Source organism: Loxodonta africana, chromosome 22 (genome assembly GCF_030014295.1).
Source record: "Loxodonta africana isolate mLoxAfr1 chromosome 22, mLoxAfr1.hap2, whole genome shotgun sequence".
NCBI lineage: Eukaryota > Metazoa > Chordata > Mammalia > Proboscidea > Elephantidae > Loxodonta > Loxodonta africana.
The window spans coordinates 52,235,973-52,253,641 of NC_087363.1; the positions used below are offsets into that span (position 1 = coordinate 52,235,973).

At 34.4% G+C, this 17,669-nt stretch overlaps 1 protein-coding gene across 4 annotated transcripts in view; it reads right to left on the reverse strand.

Moving 5' to 3' along the window:
• CNTN6 (contactin-6) overlaps positions 1–17,669 on the reverse strand; it is a 232,094-nt gene that overhangs the window by 132,095 nt on the left and 82,330 nt on the right. For 2 of the 4 annotated variants that reach the window (XM_023548006.2, XM_023548000.2), the window contains exon 3: positions 13,946–14,149. The exons of 1 other annotated variant lie outside the window; for it this stretch is intronic. In XM_023548006.2, coding sequence (XP_023403774.2) covers positions 13,946–14,149 — 204 coding nt within the window. Of the gene's footprint in view, positions 1–11,416; positions 11,520–13,945; positions 14,150–17,669 lie in introns of all 4 variants that reach the window. One more of the 4 variants, XM_010590042.3, reaches the window with a different exon arrangement.

Here is a 17,669-nt window from a genome sequence, read left to right on the forward strand (position 1 = left end):
CCTAGCCACATTGGAATAACTGGGACTAGACTTACTCTCTTTGTGGTAACAATTAGAAATCTGGACAAATACATAGCGGGGGAGGCTGTTTCCAGAAATTCAACAATAGGTAGTACAAAGTTTCCTGAAGAAGGGAAGTAAATGAAGTAAGCCTTTGGAAATAAATGAAGTAAGTCTTTCTATCTAGAAGCACTTTCCAGACCAGGGAGTAGGAAGAGGGGAATACAAATAGAACATGAGCTGAGAACACAGAGATCAGCATTTGAGAAGACAGAGGTGCTAGATTTGCAGTGTGGAGGTTCAGAGCACACAGAACTACAAACAGAAAGTGCACCAGAAATATGAATGGAGGTGTTGCAAACAGGGCTAGAAGACATTCAAATTCTAACGTGCTGGATAGCAGAGACTTAGTGAGCATTCGAAACATTCAGTTGAGGGATACATCTTAGTAGCAAACTATCCTTAGACCTAAGTCTATACCAACACTAGGACAGCTAATAATAAGCCACAGAAAGATCAAGCTGACTTATAGTAACTTAATTGTCTATAAGAATAAAGTTCAATGCTCCTTAAATAAATACAGCACAGTCCAGTATTCAACAATGTTACCTTTATTATGCTCACCACCAGGGTTTGCTTGTGCTACCTCTCTTTCTCTTTCTAAGTTTTTATATATATATAAATAAATAAATATATGTATATGTCTACATATATGTGTGTGTGTGTATATATATACACACACATACTCATAAAGAACGCCATGAGTATGTGATGAAAATAAATAAAAACTACACAAAAAGATTCTAATGGAATTCTTGGAGCTAAAAATATAGTATTTGAAAGTAAAAGAAAAAAAGTTACTGGATGAAATTAAGAGCATATTATTCATAGTAGATTAAAACATTAGTACCTTATACAAATAGCAACAGAAATTGTGTGAACTGAAGCAGAGAGAAAATAAAATATTGAAAAAAAAGAACAGTCTCAGTAACCTATGGGACAATATAAATTTGTGTAATATACATGTAATTGGAGCCTCAAAAAAGAATATAAAGGGCCGAAAACATATTTAAGGTAACATTGACATAAATGATTCCACATTGAATAAAACAAAAACTCAGAGAAGCCCAGAAGCTCAACAAACCCCAAGCAGAGAAAACAGAAAAACACAGCAAAGCATGTCATACTCAAAATGCTAAAAATCAATGATAAGAACTAATGCTTAAATTCCATAAATGACTAAAATACACTTCAAAAGATAAGTTGTCCTAAGTATATGCCAAAAACAATTGAAAATTGGAGTGTACACAGATACTTGTAAACAATGTTCATCGCAGTACTACACACAGTAGCCAAAAGGTGGAAAAAACCAAAATACCCATCAGTAGGTGGATGGATAAACAAAATGCTGTACATACATTCAATGGAGTATTACTCAACCGCGAAGAGAAATGAAGTCCTGCTACATGCTACAACATAGACGAACCTTGAAAATGTTACGATAAGTAAAAAAAGTTGGTCACAAAAGAACAAATACTATATGATCCCACTTAAGTGAAATATTTAGAATAGGCAACTATATAGAGACCAAAGTTCTTTAGTGGTTACCAGAGGCAGAAGAAAGAAAAAAGAGCAATTGCTTAGGAAACGAGTTTCTATTTAAAGTGATGAAAAGTTTTAGAAACAAAAGTGATAGTTTTACAACATGCTGAACATAATTATGGTCAGTGAATTGTACATGTAAAAATACTGAAGTTGCAAATGTTTTGTTGTATGTATTTTCCACAATTTAAAAAAAAAAGACGAAATAAAAAGACACTCAAAAGGCAAGAGAACTGATTGCCAGCAGACACACACTACACAGAATGTTAAAAGATATCCATGAGGTTGAAGAGAAAATGGTACCAAATAAGAACTGAAATCTTCACAAATGAATGAAGAATAACAGAAAGGTAAATATGTGAGTAAATATAACATACTTTTCTAATTTCAATATCTTTATAAAGTAATTGTTTAAAGAAAAATGACATTTTATTTTAAGGTTTATGACACCTATAATGCAAATGTTTGAAAATAATAACAGAAAATGGAGAGAGATAATAGGAATATAATACTGTAAAATTATTTAATTAAGTGTGGGGTGTTATTAATAGTATTTGAAGATAAGCAGTGACAATTAAAAAAAAAGAGTGATTATAAACTTCAGACCAACATTAAAGCAAAAAAAAAGAATAAAAAGTTATAGCTAAAAATCTTCAAAAATATTAACCAATACTCATTTAATCCAAAAGAAGTTGGGAAAAGATAAAAAAAGGAAAATTAAAAAACAAACAGTTGAAACAATTAGGAACAAATAGTATGATTGTAGATTTAAACCAAACCATACCGATAATTATATTAAATACAAATGGTCTAAAGACACCAATTAGAAGTTAGAGGTTGCGAAAATAGCTTAAAAAGCAAGCAAAAAACAAGTCTTAACATATGCTGTCTACAAGAAATAAAAATTATATATAAAAAAACTTAAATGTAAAAGTATATAAAAAGATATCAGGCAAACATTAATTTAAAAAAACTGTAGTGGCTATATTAATATTAGACAAAGCAGACTTCAAGATAAGGAATATTGTCAGAAATAAAGGTATTTCTTAACTACAAAATAATAAACACATCTAAAGACATAAAACTCCTAAGTGTGTATGCATCTAATAACAGAGATTCAAAGTACACAAAGAAAAAACTGACAGAACAGAAAGAAGAAATAACCATTCTACAATTATCGTTGGAGATTTCAACAATAACTGATAGATTAATTGGACAGAATGTCAGAAAGTATGTATGTTTTACACAGCACTTTGGAGCCCTGGTGACACAGTGGTTAAGCGCTATGGCACTTTTTTTTTTATGGCTGTTAGCCAAAAGGTCAGCAGTTTGAGTCTACCAGTAGCTCCTTGGAAACCCTACGGGACAGTTCTACTCTGTCCTATAGGGTCACCATGAGTCCAGAATTGACTCGATGGCAATGGATTTGGATTTTTTTGTTTTAATAAATCAGATTGAACTAATAGATGTTTATAGAGCACTAAAACCCCAAATAGCAGAATATATTTTTTTAAGTGTACATGGAATATACATCAAGATCTACCATGTGATGGCAAAACAAACAAAACTCAGTAAATTTAAAATTACTAAAATCTTGCAGTGTACATTCTGTGACTGCAACATAATTAAAATAGAAATCAATAATGAAATGATATCTATAATCTCTCAATGTTTGGAAATTAAATAGCTCACTTCTAATTAGCATATGAGGCAATGGGGGTGTCAACATAAATTTAGAAAATATGTAATCTTTTAAAAACAAAGCCTACATAAATAAAAAAAGATTATTTTATGACTTTATTTTTTAAAATTTCTCATTTACCAAAATACTATCCAAAGAGGAGGAGGTTTAAGTGAGCTAAATTAAAGCAAATTTAGGAGATAAAAAGCCATTCTGTATTCTAGGAACTGTCAGGTCCTAGATTAAAATTTAGTAAGAAGAAGACCTGACATTCAAGCCTTTTTTTTTATTAACCCACTGGAAGCTAAGCCCTAAGCTAAGCTAAGCTAAGTGCTATGGAGGCTAACCAAAAGGTCGGGAGTTCGAATCCGCCAGGGGCTCCTTGGAAACTCTATGGGGCAGTTCTATTCTGTCCTATAGGGTCGCTATGAGTCAGAGTTAACGGCAATGGGTTTTTTTTTTTTTTTTTTTTTAACCCCGATTTCATCCTTCTCTCTTTCCTTCCTTCTTCTTTACATCCTTCTTTCCTCCTCGATTCCTTCTTTCCTTCCTTTCTTCATTTCTTCCCCCCCTCCCTGCTTATATCTGCCTATCATCTATCACCTATAAAAAAAAAAAACTATCAAAATATATAAACTCTAGTTTAATGAATGTATACTTTATAGCGTAAATAGTAGCCAGTGGTTGATTAGCAAACGTGTTTCAAATTGCTAAAATAAAAGACCTTTTGTTTCATTCCTACCTGAATCAATTCCCTTTCTTCAGTTTTGAGTTTATAGAATTTTTAAAAAGGGGTATAATACCTCACAAAATGGACAAGAATGTTTAGATGGATCTGTGCAAAGCAGTCCTCATATTTTAAAAAAAAAGACTAAAAATAAATGCTGAACAGCAATATTTTTATGAAAAGATACTAGAAAATGTGGTTTATAATTATCCTTCAACAGTTTATAAACACACATGGCAATAAATCTATAAATATAGATTTAGAATTTAAAAAGCAAGAAATTTGATTTTGTTATTTTGAGATTGTTAATTAAGCCTTAAGATAGTGTGTTTTTTCTTTTATATTTGTAACTTTATATGTTCAGTAAAGTTAGTACAGTGCTTGGTAAATGTCAGAATTTATAAGGACTTTGAAGTGCTTTCAGTGTGTTTGCAATGTTTTAACTACAATGCAATTTGTTTTCTGAAAACTATCGGCAAGCATATATAAAAAATCTTTTTGATAGTAGCCTACATTTTTATAATGCTTTCCAAAGTATACAAAGCATTTTCACATACGTTTTGTTCCTTTGAAGAAATGAAAAATTTCTTTCTTTGAGTAATGCTTCATGTGCGCAGATCAAATGTTATCATCCTCACTTTTATGTGAAGGGATTGAAGCACAGAGGCTTAAGGTCAAACAGCTCAAACTACATGCAGCTGGGTCAGTTCTCAAGCGTGACTGCAGGCCGGAAGCACCAGAATCATTTGGGAACTTAAATACTGTATACATATTCTCAGGTTCCACCCAGACTGTCCGAATAAGAATCTCCAGGGGTGTGGGGCTAGCTATCTGCATTTTTACGAGCCACCTAGGTGATTCTGATGCCCCCGCCCCAGCTAAGAACCAGAGCTTTCCAAAGTCTTCAATCACCGTTTCCTTTCTATGTAGACACATGTATCTACACACCAATTACACGGAAATGCATGTTTCTTGTATAGGATGTTTTAAAACCACCACTTTGACCAGTGGATGCTGTGGACTTTCCATTTCAACTCCAAGACATTTCAATTCCATATTAATGACTTCAAAATGTAATCAACATAACCTCAATGTTGATTAACCTTGTCAGATAATTTTATGGAATGTACTCCTTTAAACCAATTTATTTCCTCGACAGTTTTCTATGTTCAGTTAAATACTTTTCAACATTTTTTCAATTCTTTTTAATTTTGTCTTGTGTGCTACAATTATTTTTTGTATACATTTAACAATAGATATGTGGTTTTTAAATTAAGCTTTTTTTTTTTTGCTTATACACATGAAATTTGCAATTTGGAGAGTTTTTTTTTTAATTATTATTTTTCCAGCTCAAATTTTCCAGATATTGCCAGTGCAAATTTTATCGTGAAGTTTATGTTCTCCTATACATTTTTAGGAGCCGTGGTGGCACAGAGGTTAAGCATTTGGCTGCTAACCAAAAGACTGCAATTCTAATCCACCAGCCACTCCTTGGAAAGTCCATGGGGCAATTTTTTCCTGTTCTGTAGGGTTGCTATGAGTCAGAATCAACTCGACAGCAATGGGTTTTGGTTTTATACACTTTTAAGTTAAAAGCAATTTATCAGTTTCATCTGGTTTTTATTGGTTGCCCGTTTTTAATTTGTTGATGGTTTTCTTCCATTAATATTAACCCTGATTAGTTAAAAATGAAAGACTGTTGTATTTATTTCTAACTATTCCATCAAAAAATTCTCGAACATTCACCTAGGGTATTTCAAGGCTTCATTTGTCCTGATTGGATTGTTAGTCCAATTTTTCCATTAAAAAAACAAAAAACCAAACCCATTGCTGTCAAATTGATTCTGACTCACAGTGACCCTATAGAACAGAGAAGAATTGCCCCATAGACTTTCCAAGAAGTAGCTGGTGAATTTGAACTGCCCACATTTTGGTTATCAGCCAAGCTTAATCACTGTGGCACTGGAACTCAGTTTTTCCATATACTCTCAATGAATTCTCATAGCATATACCCAAGACAGGGTCAAAATCATTGTCATTGTGGGCTGTCCAGTCAATTCCAACTCATAGGGGTTACTAGACTGTAATCTTCATGGGAGCAGAGTGCCAGGTCTTTTCTCCTACAGAACCACTGGTAGGTTCAGTTAGCAGCCCAGTGCTAAACCACTGCACTACCAGGACTCCTTAGGGTCAAAATAGCCAAGTGAAATGGCGAACTCTAAGCGTAAGGGTAAAATTCCATGGCTCTTCCTTCTTCCTTTACCACACCCCCAGCTTCATAGCAAGATGAGTAGAAAAGGGGGTCAAAGGGGATTTTTAGCACTATTTTGAGTGGAATAAATATGCCCTTCAAAATACTGGCTAGTTTGTCATTACTTATCACACATCAGTTTTAATTCTTCTATGTGTACACACACATGCAAGGGGAGAGGCAAAAGTATATAGTTGGTGAATATAGGTGAAGGGTGTATTATGATTATCCATGCAGTATTCTTTCTACTTTTCTGTGGATCTGAATTTTCTTCGTTTTTTTCTAAATTGTATTTATTGTTGTTGTTGAGAATATACACAGCAAAACATACACTAATTCAACTGTTTCTACATGTATAATTTAGAGACATTGATTACACTCTTCGAGTAGTGCAACCATTCTCACCTTCCTTTCCTGAGTTGTTCCTTTCTCATTAATATAACCTCACTGCCCCTATCTAATCTTTTGAGTTGCTATTGTCATTTTGCTCCCATATAGACAGTTCTTAAAAGAGCATAATGTTCAACAAAGACCATTTTTGCTAGTTAGGCTAAACTATTGTTTAGTTTTAAGAAGACTTCAGGGGATATATTTGGTTTAAGACTTCAGGGCAATAGGTTCAGGGGTTCATCTACCCTCTATGGCTCCAGAAAGTCTAGAGTCCATGAGAATTTGAAATTCTGTTATACATTTCCCCTCTTTTGATCAGAATTCTTTATGGCATCTTTGATCAAAATGTTCTGTAATGTTAACCAGGCACCATCCAGTTCTTCAGGTCTCATGGCAAAGGAGACAGCTGTTTATGGAGTCAGTTAGCTATACTTCCATATCCTCTTGTTATTCCTGACTCTCCTTCTTCCTCTGTTACTCCAGGTGAATAGAGACCAATTGTTGTGCTTTTAATGGCCCCTTGCAAGGTTTTAAGACACCAGGCATTACACAATGAACTGGGATATAGAACAGAAGCACTAAACACATTATTAGGGCAATAACTGGGGTGAAACCCATGAAACCAAGACCCTAAACCTCCAAACCAAGAAATTAAATGCCATGAAGTATTTGATTATACATAATGCTGCCTCAGCAGCTATTCTTTTTACTTATTTAGTTAGTCATTGTTGTAAATATATCTATCATACAACTTTTGTCAATCCAACTTTTTACAGGTGTGCCACTTAATTGACAGCAGTTACAATTATTGGCTGTGCAACCCTACCCTTAATCAATGCAATTTTTCCATCACCATTAACCTCCCTTTTTCCCCTCCTTCCCAGTCCTGGTAACCACTAAATAAACGTTGGTCTCTGTATATTTGTCTTTTCTTGTCTTTTTATGTAAGTGAGGTCATACCATATTTGTCTTTTTTGATTGACTTAATTCACGCAGCATAATGCCTTCAAGCTCCATCCATATTGTAGCATTCATCAAGACTTCATTTCTTCTACTAGCTGAGTAGCATTCCACTGTATGTATGTATCACATTTTATTTATTCATTCATCTGCTGATGGGAATTTAGATTTTCCATCTTTTGGCTATTGTGAATAATGTTGCAATGAACATTGGTGTACGAGTCTTTTTTTGAGTCTGCTTTCAAGTCTTTGGATATGCCCCAAGCACTGGAATTGCTGGGTCATATGGTAGTTCTATTATTAGTTTTTTGAGGAACCACCACACTGTTTTACACAATGCTGCACCATTTTTCATTTCCATCAGCTATGAATAAGCATTCCAATTTCCCCACATCCTGGTCAACATTGATTAGTTTCTGTTTTTTTTTTTTTTTTTTTTAATTTTATCCATCCTAGTGGGAGTCAAATAATATCTAATTGGGGTTTTGGCTTGCATCTCTCTGATGGCTAATGGCCCCAAGCATCTTTTAATGTGTTTGGTGGCCATGCGAATGCTCTTTTTTGGTGAAATGTCTATTCAAGTTCTTTGCCCATTTTATGATTGGATTATTTTGTCATTAAGTTGCTGAAGTTTTATATATATTTTGCTTATTAGATTCTTATCAGATATATGGTTTCCAAAGATATTCTTCCAGTCAGTAGTTTGTCTTTTCTCTTTTTTGATAAAGTCTTTGGAAACCCAATTTTCCCAATACCATTTATCAAAGAGACTTTCTTTCTCTGTCAAATGGATTAGCATCTTTTTCAAAAACAGTTGACAATAGATGTGTGGGTTTATTTCTGGATTCTCACTTCTATTCCATTGGCCTATGTGTCTGCTGTTATATCAGTATGGGGCTGTTTTGATTAGTGTATCTGTATAGTATGTTTTAAGATCAGGAAGTGTGAGTCCTTTGTTTTTCTCTTTCAACATTGCTTTAGCTTTTGGGGCCTCCTGCCATTCCATATAAAGTTGAGGATTGCTTTTTCTATTTTTATCAAGAAGGCTCTTGTAATTTTGATCAGGACTGCATTGAATCTATAGATTGCTTTGGGTAGTATTGACATCTTAAAATATTAAATCTTCCTGGTGTTGGGAAAATAGGATTTTCACACACAGAAAAATGAAACAGGGCCAATGCCTCACATTATACACAAAAACAAGTTCCAGTTGGATTAAGAACCTACATGTGCACACTAAAACCATAAAATTCTTAGAAGAAATAGCAGGGGCAATGTTGTCAGGCCTAGCTTTTAACAATGGACTATCTAGTATAATAATAAAAGTACAAATAGCAAAACACATAATAAATAAATAGGACCTCATAAAAATTAAAAACGTTTGGAGATTTGAATTTTTTAGATAAAATATAGAAACAAGTACAATTAAGAAAACTAATAGCTGAGCAATTCAAAGACTATATTGGTCGACCAAATTCTCTTCTGTCTGCTCCTCTTTCTATCCTTGAAGTGACCCTGATCGCGGCTTTCTCTCTTACATTCTTGTACTGCCTCCAACACTGATGCAGAGACAAGAGGAGAGGGCTGGGGAGAGACGAGAATTTACAGAATCTCTGAGTTATCTATTCTAGTTCGGCCATCCCCACTGACTCAAACACTGGTTTACAAAAATAGAATGGGATTTGTATTTTGGGTTCAGATTCAATTCAATGACCATTTACTGCCTAGAAGTCAAGTCTTGTGTTGGATATTTTTTAAATGTGTTATGAATTACAATCTTCACAAAATACATGTGAGGTATGTATCATTATTGCTCCTTTTGGGCAAGAATATGGAGATTCATAGAGGTTAAGTTGTATGTTTCCTAAAGGTCTTATAACTCTTGAGGAAATTAGGAATTGTGCCTGGTTTCGCTGACTTCAAGAGTCCTACCATTTAGCCAAAATTTCCTAAACTCAGGATTGGAATTCAGGCAGCCTAAGTTTGAATCAGAAACCCTGGTGGTGTGGTGGTTAAGGACTATGGCTACTAAGCAAAAGTTTGGCAGTTTGAATCCACCAGGTCCTCCCTGGAAACCCCATGGGGCAGTTTTACTCTGTCCTATAGGGTCGTTGTAAGTCAGAATCCACTTGACGACAATGGGTTGGTTTTAAGTTTGAGTCACCCTCCTCTTAACAGAATAATGAAATTGAAGAGTTTGCTTGTTCAGTTGGGGCCTCACCTTAATCATATACAATAAAAATATAACATACTCTGCAATATTACAAATACCATATAATAAATGCTTAGTTTTAATTGCCTAAGAAATGAAAATTATGGCTTTAGATATTTGAGAACTTGCCTCAATGATTTTCGAAGTTATTTTATCCTGCAAGAGTATTTTTTTTTTTTAATTCCAGGAATCCATATTTTCTGATGCCAGATATGATGGAATAAAAAAAAATTCTTTTCAGTTGCTGTCTTTCATTTTCTTGCTTTTTAAATCAATCGTCCAATTCTCAAAGTATTATCCTGACAAACACTTGATTTCTTTGTAAACTTTAATTTCTGAGAAAGCTTGAAAATGGTGAAATTTCATCATTTCTTAAAAGACAGTCAAACAAAAACTGATTTAAAGCCTCTGTCACTTTCTTTAGAATGATTCAATCAATGGATAATTATTTATTGGACAAATACTACAGAACCGGCCAGTACTGTACAAAAATAAATACCATCTCTTAAACCCACAAGGAATGAATAATCCGAGAAATGTAACTTGAAGAGCCACAAAATATCAGATATAGAAAGGAACCTAGCAGATTTAGTAACCAGCATTATCTGGATTAATTATTATATTTAGTTAATGACAAGACTAGTGATTTTAAGGATGCTTTTACAGAGTTTGGAGTGTAAACCACTCTTTCTAATTTTGATGGCCACACCAGAAATAGACTCTTTGGATTTAAAGATAAGTCCTCAAAGCTCATAGTGAGAGTTAAGCCTCTTGGTACTTAAAGTATGTTTTGTAAACCAGAAGAATCAGTATTACCTAGGATCTTGTTAGAAACAAAATTAGACCTCATGCCATATCTACAGAACCAGAATCCCAATTTAACTATATTCCCAGGTAATTCATATGAATATCCATGCTTAAGAAGTGCAGATCTAATCTACTTATTTTATTTGTTTATTGGTACTAACATTTACAGGCATAACAATGAAATTCAAATATCACCAAAAGATATACAGATGTTCTGTTTACTCCATGCAAAAATGCAGATATTTTGTTGGCTTAAAAACATTCAAAAGATGACCCTAATAAACATTCATCTGAGTAAAACCAAATACCTCCACTACTCAGGGCAGGTTTCACCCAATTCTAATTATCTACTGACGATCAATGGCCTTTAATTGGTCTTATTTTGAAAATAAGCAGGGCAAGGTATGTCATTTACAATAACTGCTGATTAAGCAAGGAGACTCTGCAGGCAATATACCTCTGGAGGCAGGACAGGATGGACTGAAGGATGTGTCAAAGGTTTAGTGACTTGTCCATCAATTATTCCCTTGCAACGTGCTGGCTTAGTGGGTCTCATTATGCTCAAACTAGGGGAAATATCAGCACATTTAGGGGAGCGTGGGCAGCCCCGATCATTTTCAGAGTATTAGACATGTTTGTTTAAGTTCTAATCAGAAAGTTCCACTTTTGCCCAGCATTTTAAATCTATTTTGTAATTTACCTTAGAGCAATGTTTGAATAACAAGAAGGTTTAAAAAAATTAAAGCAACTGGGAAAATGAAACAAAACAAAACAAAACCGCCTTACTTTCCAAGGGCAAAGCATTCCAGTTTTATAGATGAATCCTTTGCAGCTTGTATTGTTTCAGGAAAACGCACTTCAATCTTTGGTTCATACTCCCCCATCACACCTGTTAAATATCAAAAGAGCTAGCAGCATTTCTGGAGAATAGAAGTTTTCTATGAAGTTAATGCTTCATTAATGAAAACCTGATTATTCCACCTTTCAGTTAACAGTATTTTTCTATATTTTAATGGGAGACAGAGGACAAGGAAACTTCATGATGATATTTAAAGAATTAATTCATCCTCCTCCCCCCAAAACAGAAAAATGTAAATATAGATAGAGATAGAGAAAGAGACAGTGACAGATATAGAGACAGATGATATAGAGACAGATGATATAGAGACAGATGATATAGAGACAGATGATATAGATATAGATATAGGTATAGATGTAGATGTAGATGTAGATGTAGATATGGATATAGATGATATATCATAGGATCAGACTAGAGACATACCAAATTTCCTTATCTTCCATATCACATCAGCATCTTAGTATGAATTAGTGTTTCCAATTAAGAACTAGATATACCTATATTCTAAAATGCTTCTGAGTATAGGAAAAAAAAAAAAAAAAGATTCATTCTCTAGTGACATCCAGATCCTTTATCCCTTCATGAAACTTGTAGGGTCATATCTGTTTAAGAATAAGGGAGCTTTCAGGTAATCTATACAAAGACTGATACAGCACCTCTTGACTCAAAATATCAGTATTTCTGCAGCAAAACATATCAAATAATCACACTAAGTGGGGTAGAAAAAGACACATACGTTATGTCACTTCAGTAAAGTTTTGCCGCTAAATTATTTTCCTGTACACTTACGTAATGCATTTGGGTTTTCAGTTTTTTTTTTTTTAATTTCTGTTAAGAAATTGTGGGTATGGACTAAGGTAAGACTAAGACAGACGTCTAACGCATTGTAGACACAATATCTACCAGAGGAGTTGTAACAAACAGAAATATATTGTTAGGTTATACACATGAACCTAATTAATTTAATCAGTGACAAGTCAAATTTCTTAAAAACTTAAATAACTGCTTATTTATATACTGAACACCCAAGTAATACATTCCTAATAGTTTATCAGTGACCAATACCATTTCAGAAAATGTGAAATTTACAAAATAGATGTAAAATAAAAATACCTCATTTTTATGACCTCAATCATTCCAAAATAGTTGAAGAGAGTATGGTTGAGGAGATAGAGTACTACTTCATTTAACTGAAATGGTAGTTTTTTGTTTTTTTTTTCCTATTTGTTTAACATCTGGGCTTTCTTAGGTGCCAACTTACAGAAGAAGCTTGAGTTTTCATATTACATATAATATTTCTGGTCTGTTGTTACAGTAAATATGTTCAAGGGAATAGAAGAGATGGAAGAACTAAGGAATTTAGAAGGGAAGAGTCTGAAACTAAGAGTAGACAAAAAAATATGGTAGAATCTCTACGTTTATTGCTAGCTTATGAGCTATTACAATCATCAACAGAGTTTTTAGACTACTCACTAAAAGAGATAAAGTGGACTTATGAATAAATCTAGTGATTGTTCAATTCTGAATTAAGACCATTTGGGTGGTTAATGACTATAAAAGGTCTGTCATAAGAACTCCCTGTATGGAGCTGGTGCTAAAATTCTGTTATCCATTATTAGCATTATATTCTTGCTTTCCTTAAATTCCTCTGGAGAGAGAAAAACTCCATGTGGTATTGCATTTCAAATCTAAAATTTGATCATAAAATGTACCAACAGATTTTCTATCTTTATTTTTCTCTCTGTGAACATTTAATTAAAGAATCAACTACAGGATTTTTCCACTTCAATGACTTGCCTAGACTTTCTAGCTCTCTAAATCTGGTTTAAATCTGGTACTAGCTATGATGACTAAGCTACAAACCTCATCGGAGACCAATATGAATTATGTTCCTTGGAGGAATATAATTAGTATGAAAATCTTGGTTCAGTTTTCTTTAGAATGCTCATAATTATTGTTGGTTTGCTTTGCTTTCCTTGGATATGAATTTTTTTCCCATTTTGCTGGGCAAGTAACTAAAGGATGAGCAAACAAGGCAAATATGGAAAAGAAAGGGAGCATTTTAAAGAGCTGCATTTTATATTCATTAAAGATATATTAATTTAATTACATAAACTTGGCAGCACACACACGTGCACACACACACATCAACTCCCCCAAACAATTTCTTTTTTCAACATAGTCCTTAAGCAAATAAAAGATAATCTATTCCAATACAAAAGGAGAGAAGGTACAGTATGTATAGAACCATAGAACCACATATACTGTATCATGTGGATGAGTTATAGGATTTCAATTGCATTTCTTATAATACCCAATTCATATTTGTAAATTGAACCTAAACTGATAGATGATGTGGCTACACTGAATAAGAGTGAAGCAGAAAGCTCTGCAGATCTCACCAGGCTTCAAGAGCCATGGACAAAGAATAGTCCCAAGATAACTCATCATCTTACCATCAGTGCGCTGCACTAATGGAGTGGGTGGTCCTTGCACACTTCTCTGGGCTTCCTTGTTTGTTATAAAGCAAGTGTAGTTGCCCACATCTGATGGTTCCACTTTGGCAATGTACAGGTTTCCTGTCTCTTGAGATACAAACCGCCTGTTGTCCTCTTGGACATATAAAGGGTTGTCATTGAAGGTCCATGCGTAAGATAAATCTGGAAAACAGAAAAAAAAAATATTATCCTTACTGTATTCATTCACATTTTATAATTTGCGGCCTACTTCTCTATTATTAGACTAAAACCATGTCCCCACTTGCCTAGTTTATACCTGTTGTCTTGATGTGATGATTAATGTCCCCGGGTGGCACAAACGGGCTGTGCTGGACGACTAACCTAAAGGTTGGCAGTTTGAACCCTCCCGTTATACTGTAGAATAAATGCCTGGTGATCTGCTTCTGTAAAGATTACAGTCAAGAAAGCCTAGAGAACAGTTCCATTCTATGACACAGGTGTCACCATAAGTCAGAATCAACTTGAGAGCAATAAGTTTGTGTGTGTGTGTGTTTAATACTCAAATATATCCAGTTGAGATGATCAATTATATGGTCACCTTGCCCATCATTGGTTTTTGGAATTTAAGGTTGAGCCTGGGAATGATGACAGGCTTTCAAGGGAATACATGGACGAACTAATTTTAAAAAGCAACAATATATGTAAAATACCTCAAAACACACACTGAACTTCTTTAGTAATGCTCACTTCGGAGCAGTGCTTCTCAAAGAATAGTCAGAAGACCACCTGCGTTAAATATGCTTAGGGGTACTTGTTAAAAATTTAACTTAACATTTTAACTTAAGAAATTTAAGTTCAAGGAATCTACCAAAGATCTAGGGATTTACTTATTCAGTCATTACATAATTTCTGACCAACTAGTCTGAGACTTAGAGTACAATAAAGCAACGCTATATCCCCAGAAAGCTCACACCACACACTAATTATGACTAGTATAGGTAATATTAATGTGGGATGATGTGTATTTTGAGGCATCATAGGGAGTTCAGAGAAAAGACCTAGAAGAACTAATGTCCACGCTGAAACCAACAGGAAGAATGGGTGCCATCCAAGCAATAGATGAATAAACAGACATTGGTCAGAGAGCATACAGCATACAGAAGTTTGAAAATGAAAAAGTACTTTTGCTGAACATCACGCAGCCCATCCCTGAAAATCTTATATATGAATACGAATACATACATATAATCAACATACTATAAAATTCACAGATGTTAAGTGTTGCACTCAATTCATTATAACAATTGCATACCTTAGGTAAACACCACCCCAAAATAAAATATGGAACATTTCCATCTCAGAAAGTTTTCTCACACCCCTGTCTGGTCAGTCCCATCACTACAACCACTATCCGATTTGTGTCACCATAGATTAGTTCTGTTCATATCTGGATTTCTTAAAAATAGGATGAAACACCATATACTATGTTGTGTCTGATTTATTTCATTTAACATAATATTTTTAGTATTCATCTATGTTTTTGGGAAACCCTGATGGCATAGTGGTTAAGAGCTAAGGCTGCTAATCAAAAGGTCAGCAATTAGAATCCACCAGGTGCTCCTTGGAAACCCTATGGGACAGTTCTACTCTGTCCTGTGGGGTGGCTATGAGCCGGAATCAACTCAATGGCAACGGGTCAGAATGGGTCTATGTTTTTGTGACTGACATACTCCTTTCCATTTAACTGCTGAGTACCGTTCCGTTTTATGAATGTGCCAAAATTTGTTTAGACATTTTCCTGTTGATGAACATTTGGATAGATCCCAGTTTTGGGTCATTATGTGTTGAGTTGAAATAAAAGAGTTTTTTCTAAGAGTGTGGATATTCTCATTTGTTTTGGATATGTTCCTAGGAAGTCATGTGGTAGATGTATGTTTAACTTAAAAATAATAAATAAACTGTCAGAATTTTCCAAAGTGGTTGTACCATTTTACACCCCCACCAGCAAAGTATAAGAGCTCCATTTGCTTCATATCCTTGTAAAAACTATGGGTTGCCATTTTCTTTTCTTTTCTTTTTAGCCAGAAATCTTTGAGCAAAGGAAAATATTCTCATGGATTAAGCTTTGTTAGACTGGTCCTATCTGAAGGCTACAAAATTATGTGTATCATGGAAATTAGGTAGAATGGAACCTATTGCCTAGAATATGGAAATGGAAGAATATACCTTGTGCAAAAGGAGACACCCAAAATAAGTAGGGTGCGTAAGTACAGAGGTGTAGGGAAAAGGAATATACGACAGTGTGTCAAAAACATCCTCCTTATATGGACATTCACACACCTGAAAATCAGAGGACAGCATTTCATGCAGCTAGAGGTGTTTTGCCCTGGCAGAGGTTGCAGGTCATCTGTCCTTACATTAAAAACTGGTGCAGAAGCAAGACAGAAGAGACTAATTTCCTGATGTGTCTGTCCTAGCAGTCTTCCTCAGCTGGATGCATATTACCTGAAACATTCTTCGCTGAATTTAAATTTTCAAAAGGTTGAGAGGGCAATAAAGATTGACAGCTGTTCTGAACTTAACTCTGATGTATATAGAAAACTTTTAGAGAAGTGGAAGAGGGAGAATGGTGCCATCTTTTATTATCCCTTTCTTGTATACACACACGTACACATACACAAACTGTAAATAAATACATATATGTGTGTATGTATCTATTTATATATCTACATCTGTATCTATATATATCCTTAACAACACTGAGGATACCAGAGCTGAAAAAAAGAGAGGGAGAGAGGGTAGGTGGGAGGGAGGAGAGGAGAGCGAGACATCGAGGACAGAGAAAAGAGTGAGTCTACAAAAAAAGAACATTAATAGTGAGGAGGAGCTAAAGAATTAAACTCTGACAGAAAATTCGTAAATTATGTTCATAAGATACAAGGGGCATAGCAACTTAAGACAAGTTCATCTATAGAGACAGGACTCTGACATTGTTCTCAGGAATAAAGAAGATACGAGAGAAACATATAATGAGAACAAACAACAACAAAAATGCCATTTATGCATGAAATGTAAGATTGCAAAAAGTGGCATTAATCTGTAAAAGTAGTGCCAGGTAGATAAAAAAATCCAAGATGTATTGTCGCATGATATAAACCAGTATATCTAATATGATCCAACTACAAAGTATATATTTGTGTATGTTCATACAAATTATTATGTTTAAAATCCTGGGGGTGCATACAGTGGTTATCTCAAAGTGATGGGAGTGTTTATCTCAAGGGAGAGAAATACAAGACTTTTATTCTCTACATAATATGTTTCTGTCATATTTAGAATGTTAAATTACTATACATTACTTGTGTAAATGGAGAAAGAAACAACAGCATGGAAATAGTGTTGGGGAGGCTAAACACTAGAATGAACTACAACTTGTCAAATATAAGATGAGTAATATCTTTTTTTCTTATTCTGAACAGTTCAAACTCTGAACTGTTCAAACTTATTCAGAGCGTGGATACATAGGAGAATCACTAAGAAAGCTACTTAAAATATAAGGAAACCCTAAGAGCAGTTCCATTCTGTAACACATGGAGCTGCCATGAGTCAGAACTGATTGGACAGCAACTGGTTTAACAATACTCCTAGCCATTAGGTGTCATTACATCTGAGTGCAGTACCATGAAATCTGTATTTTCTGTACCCTCCAAATGACTCATGC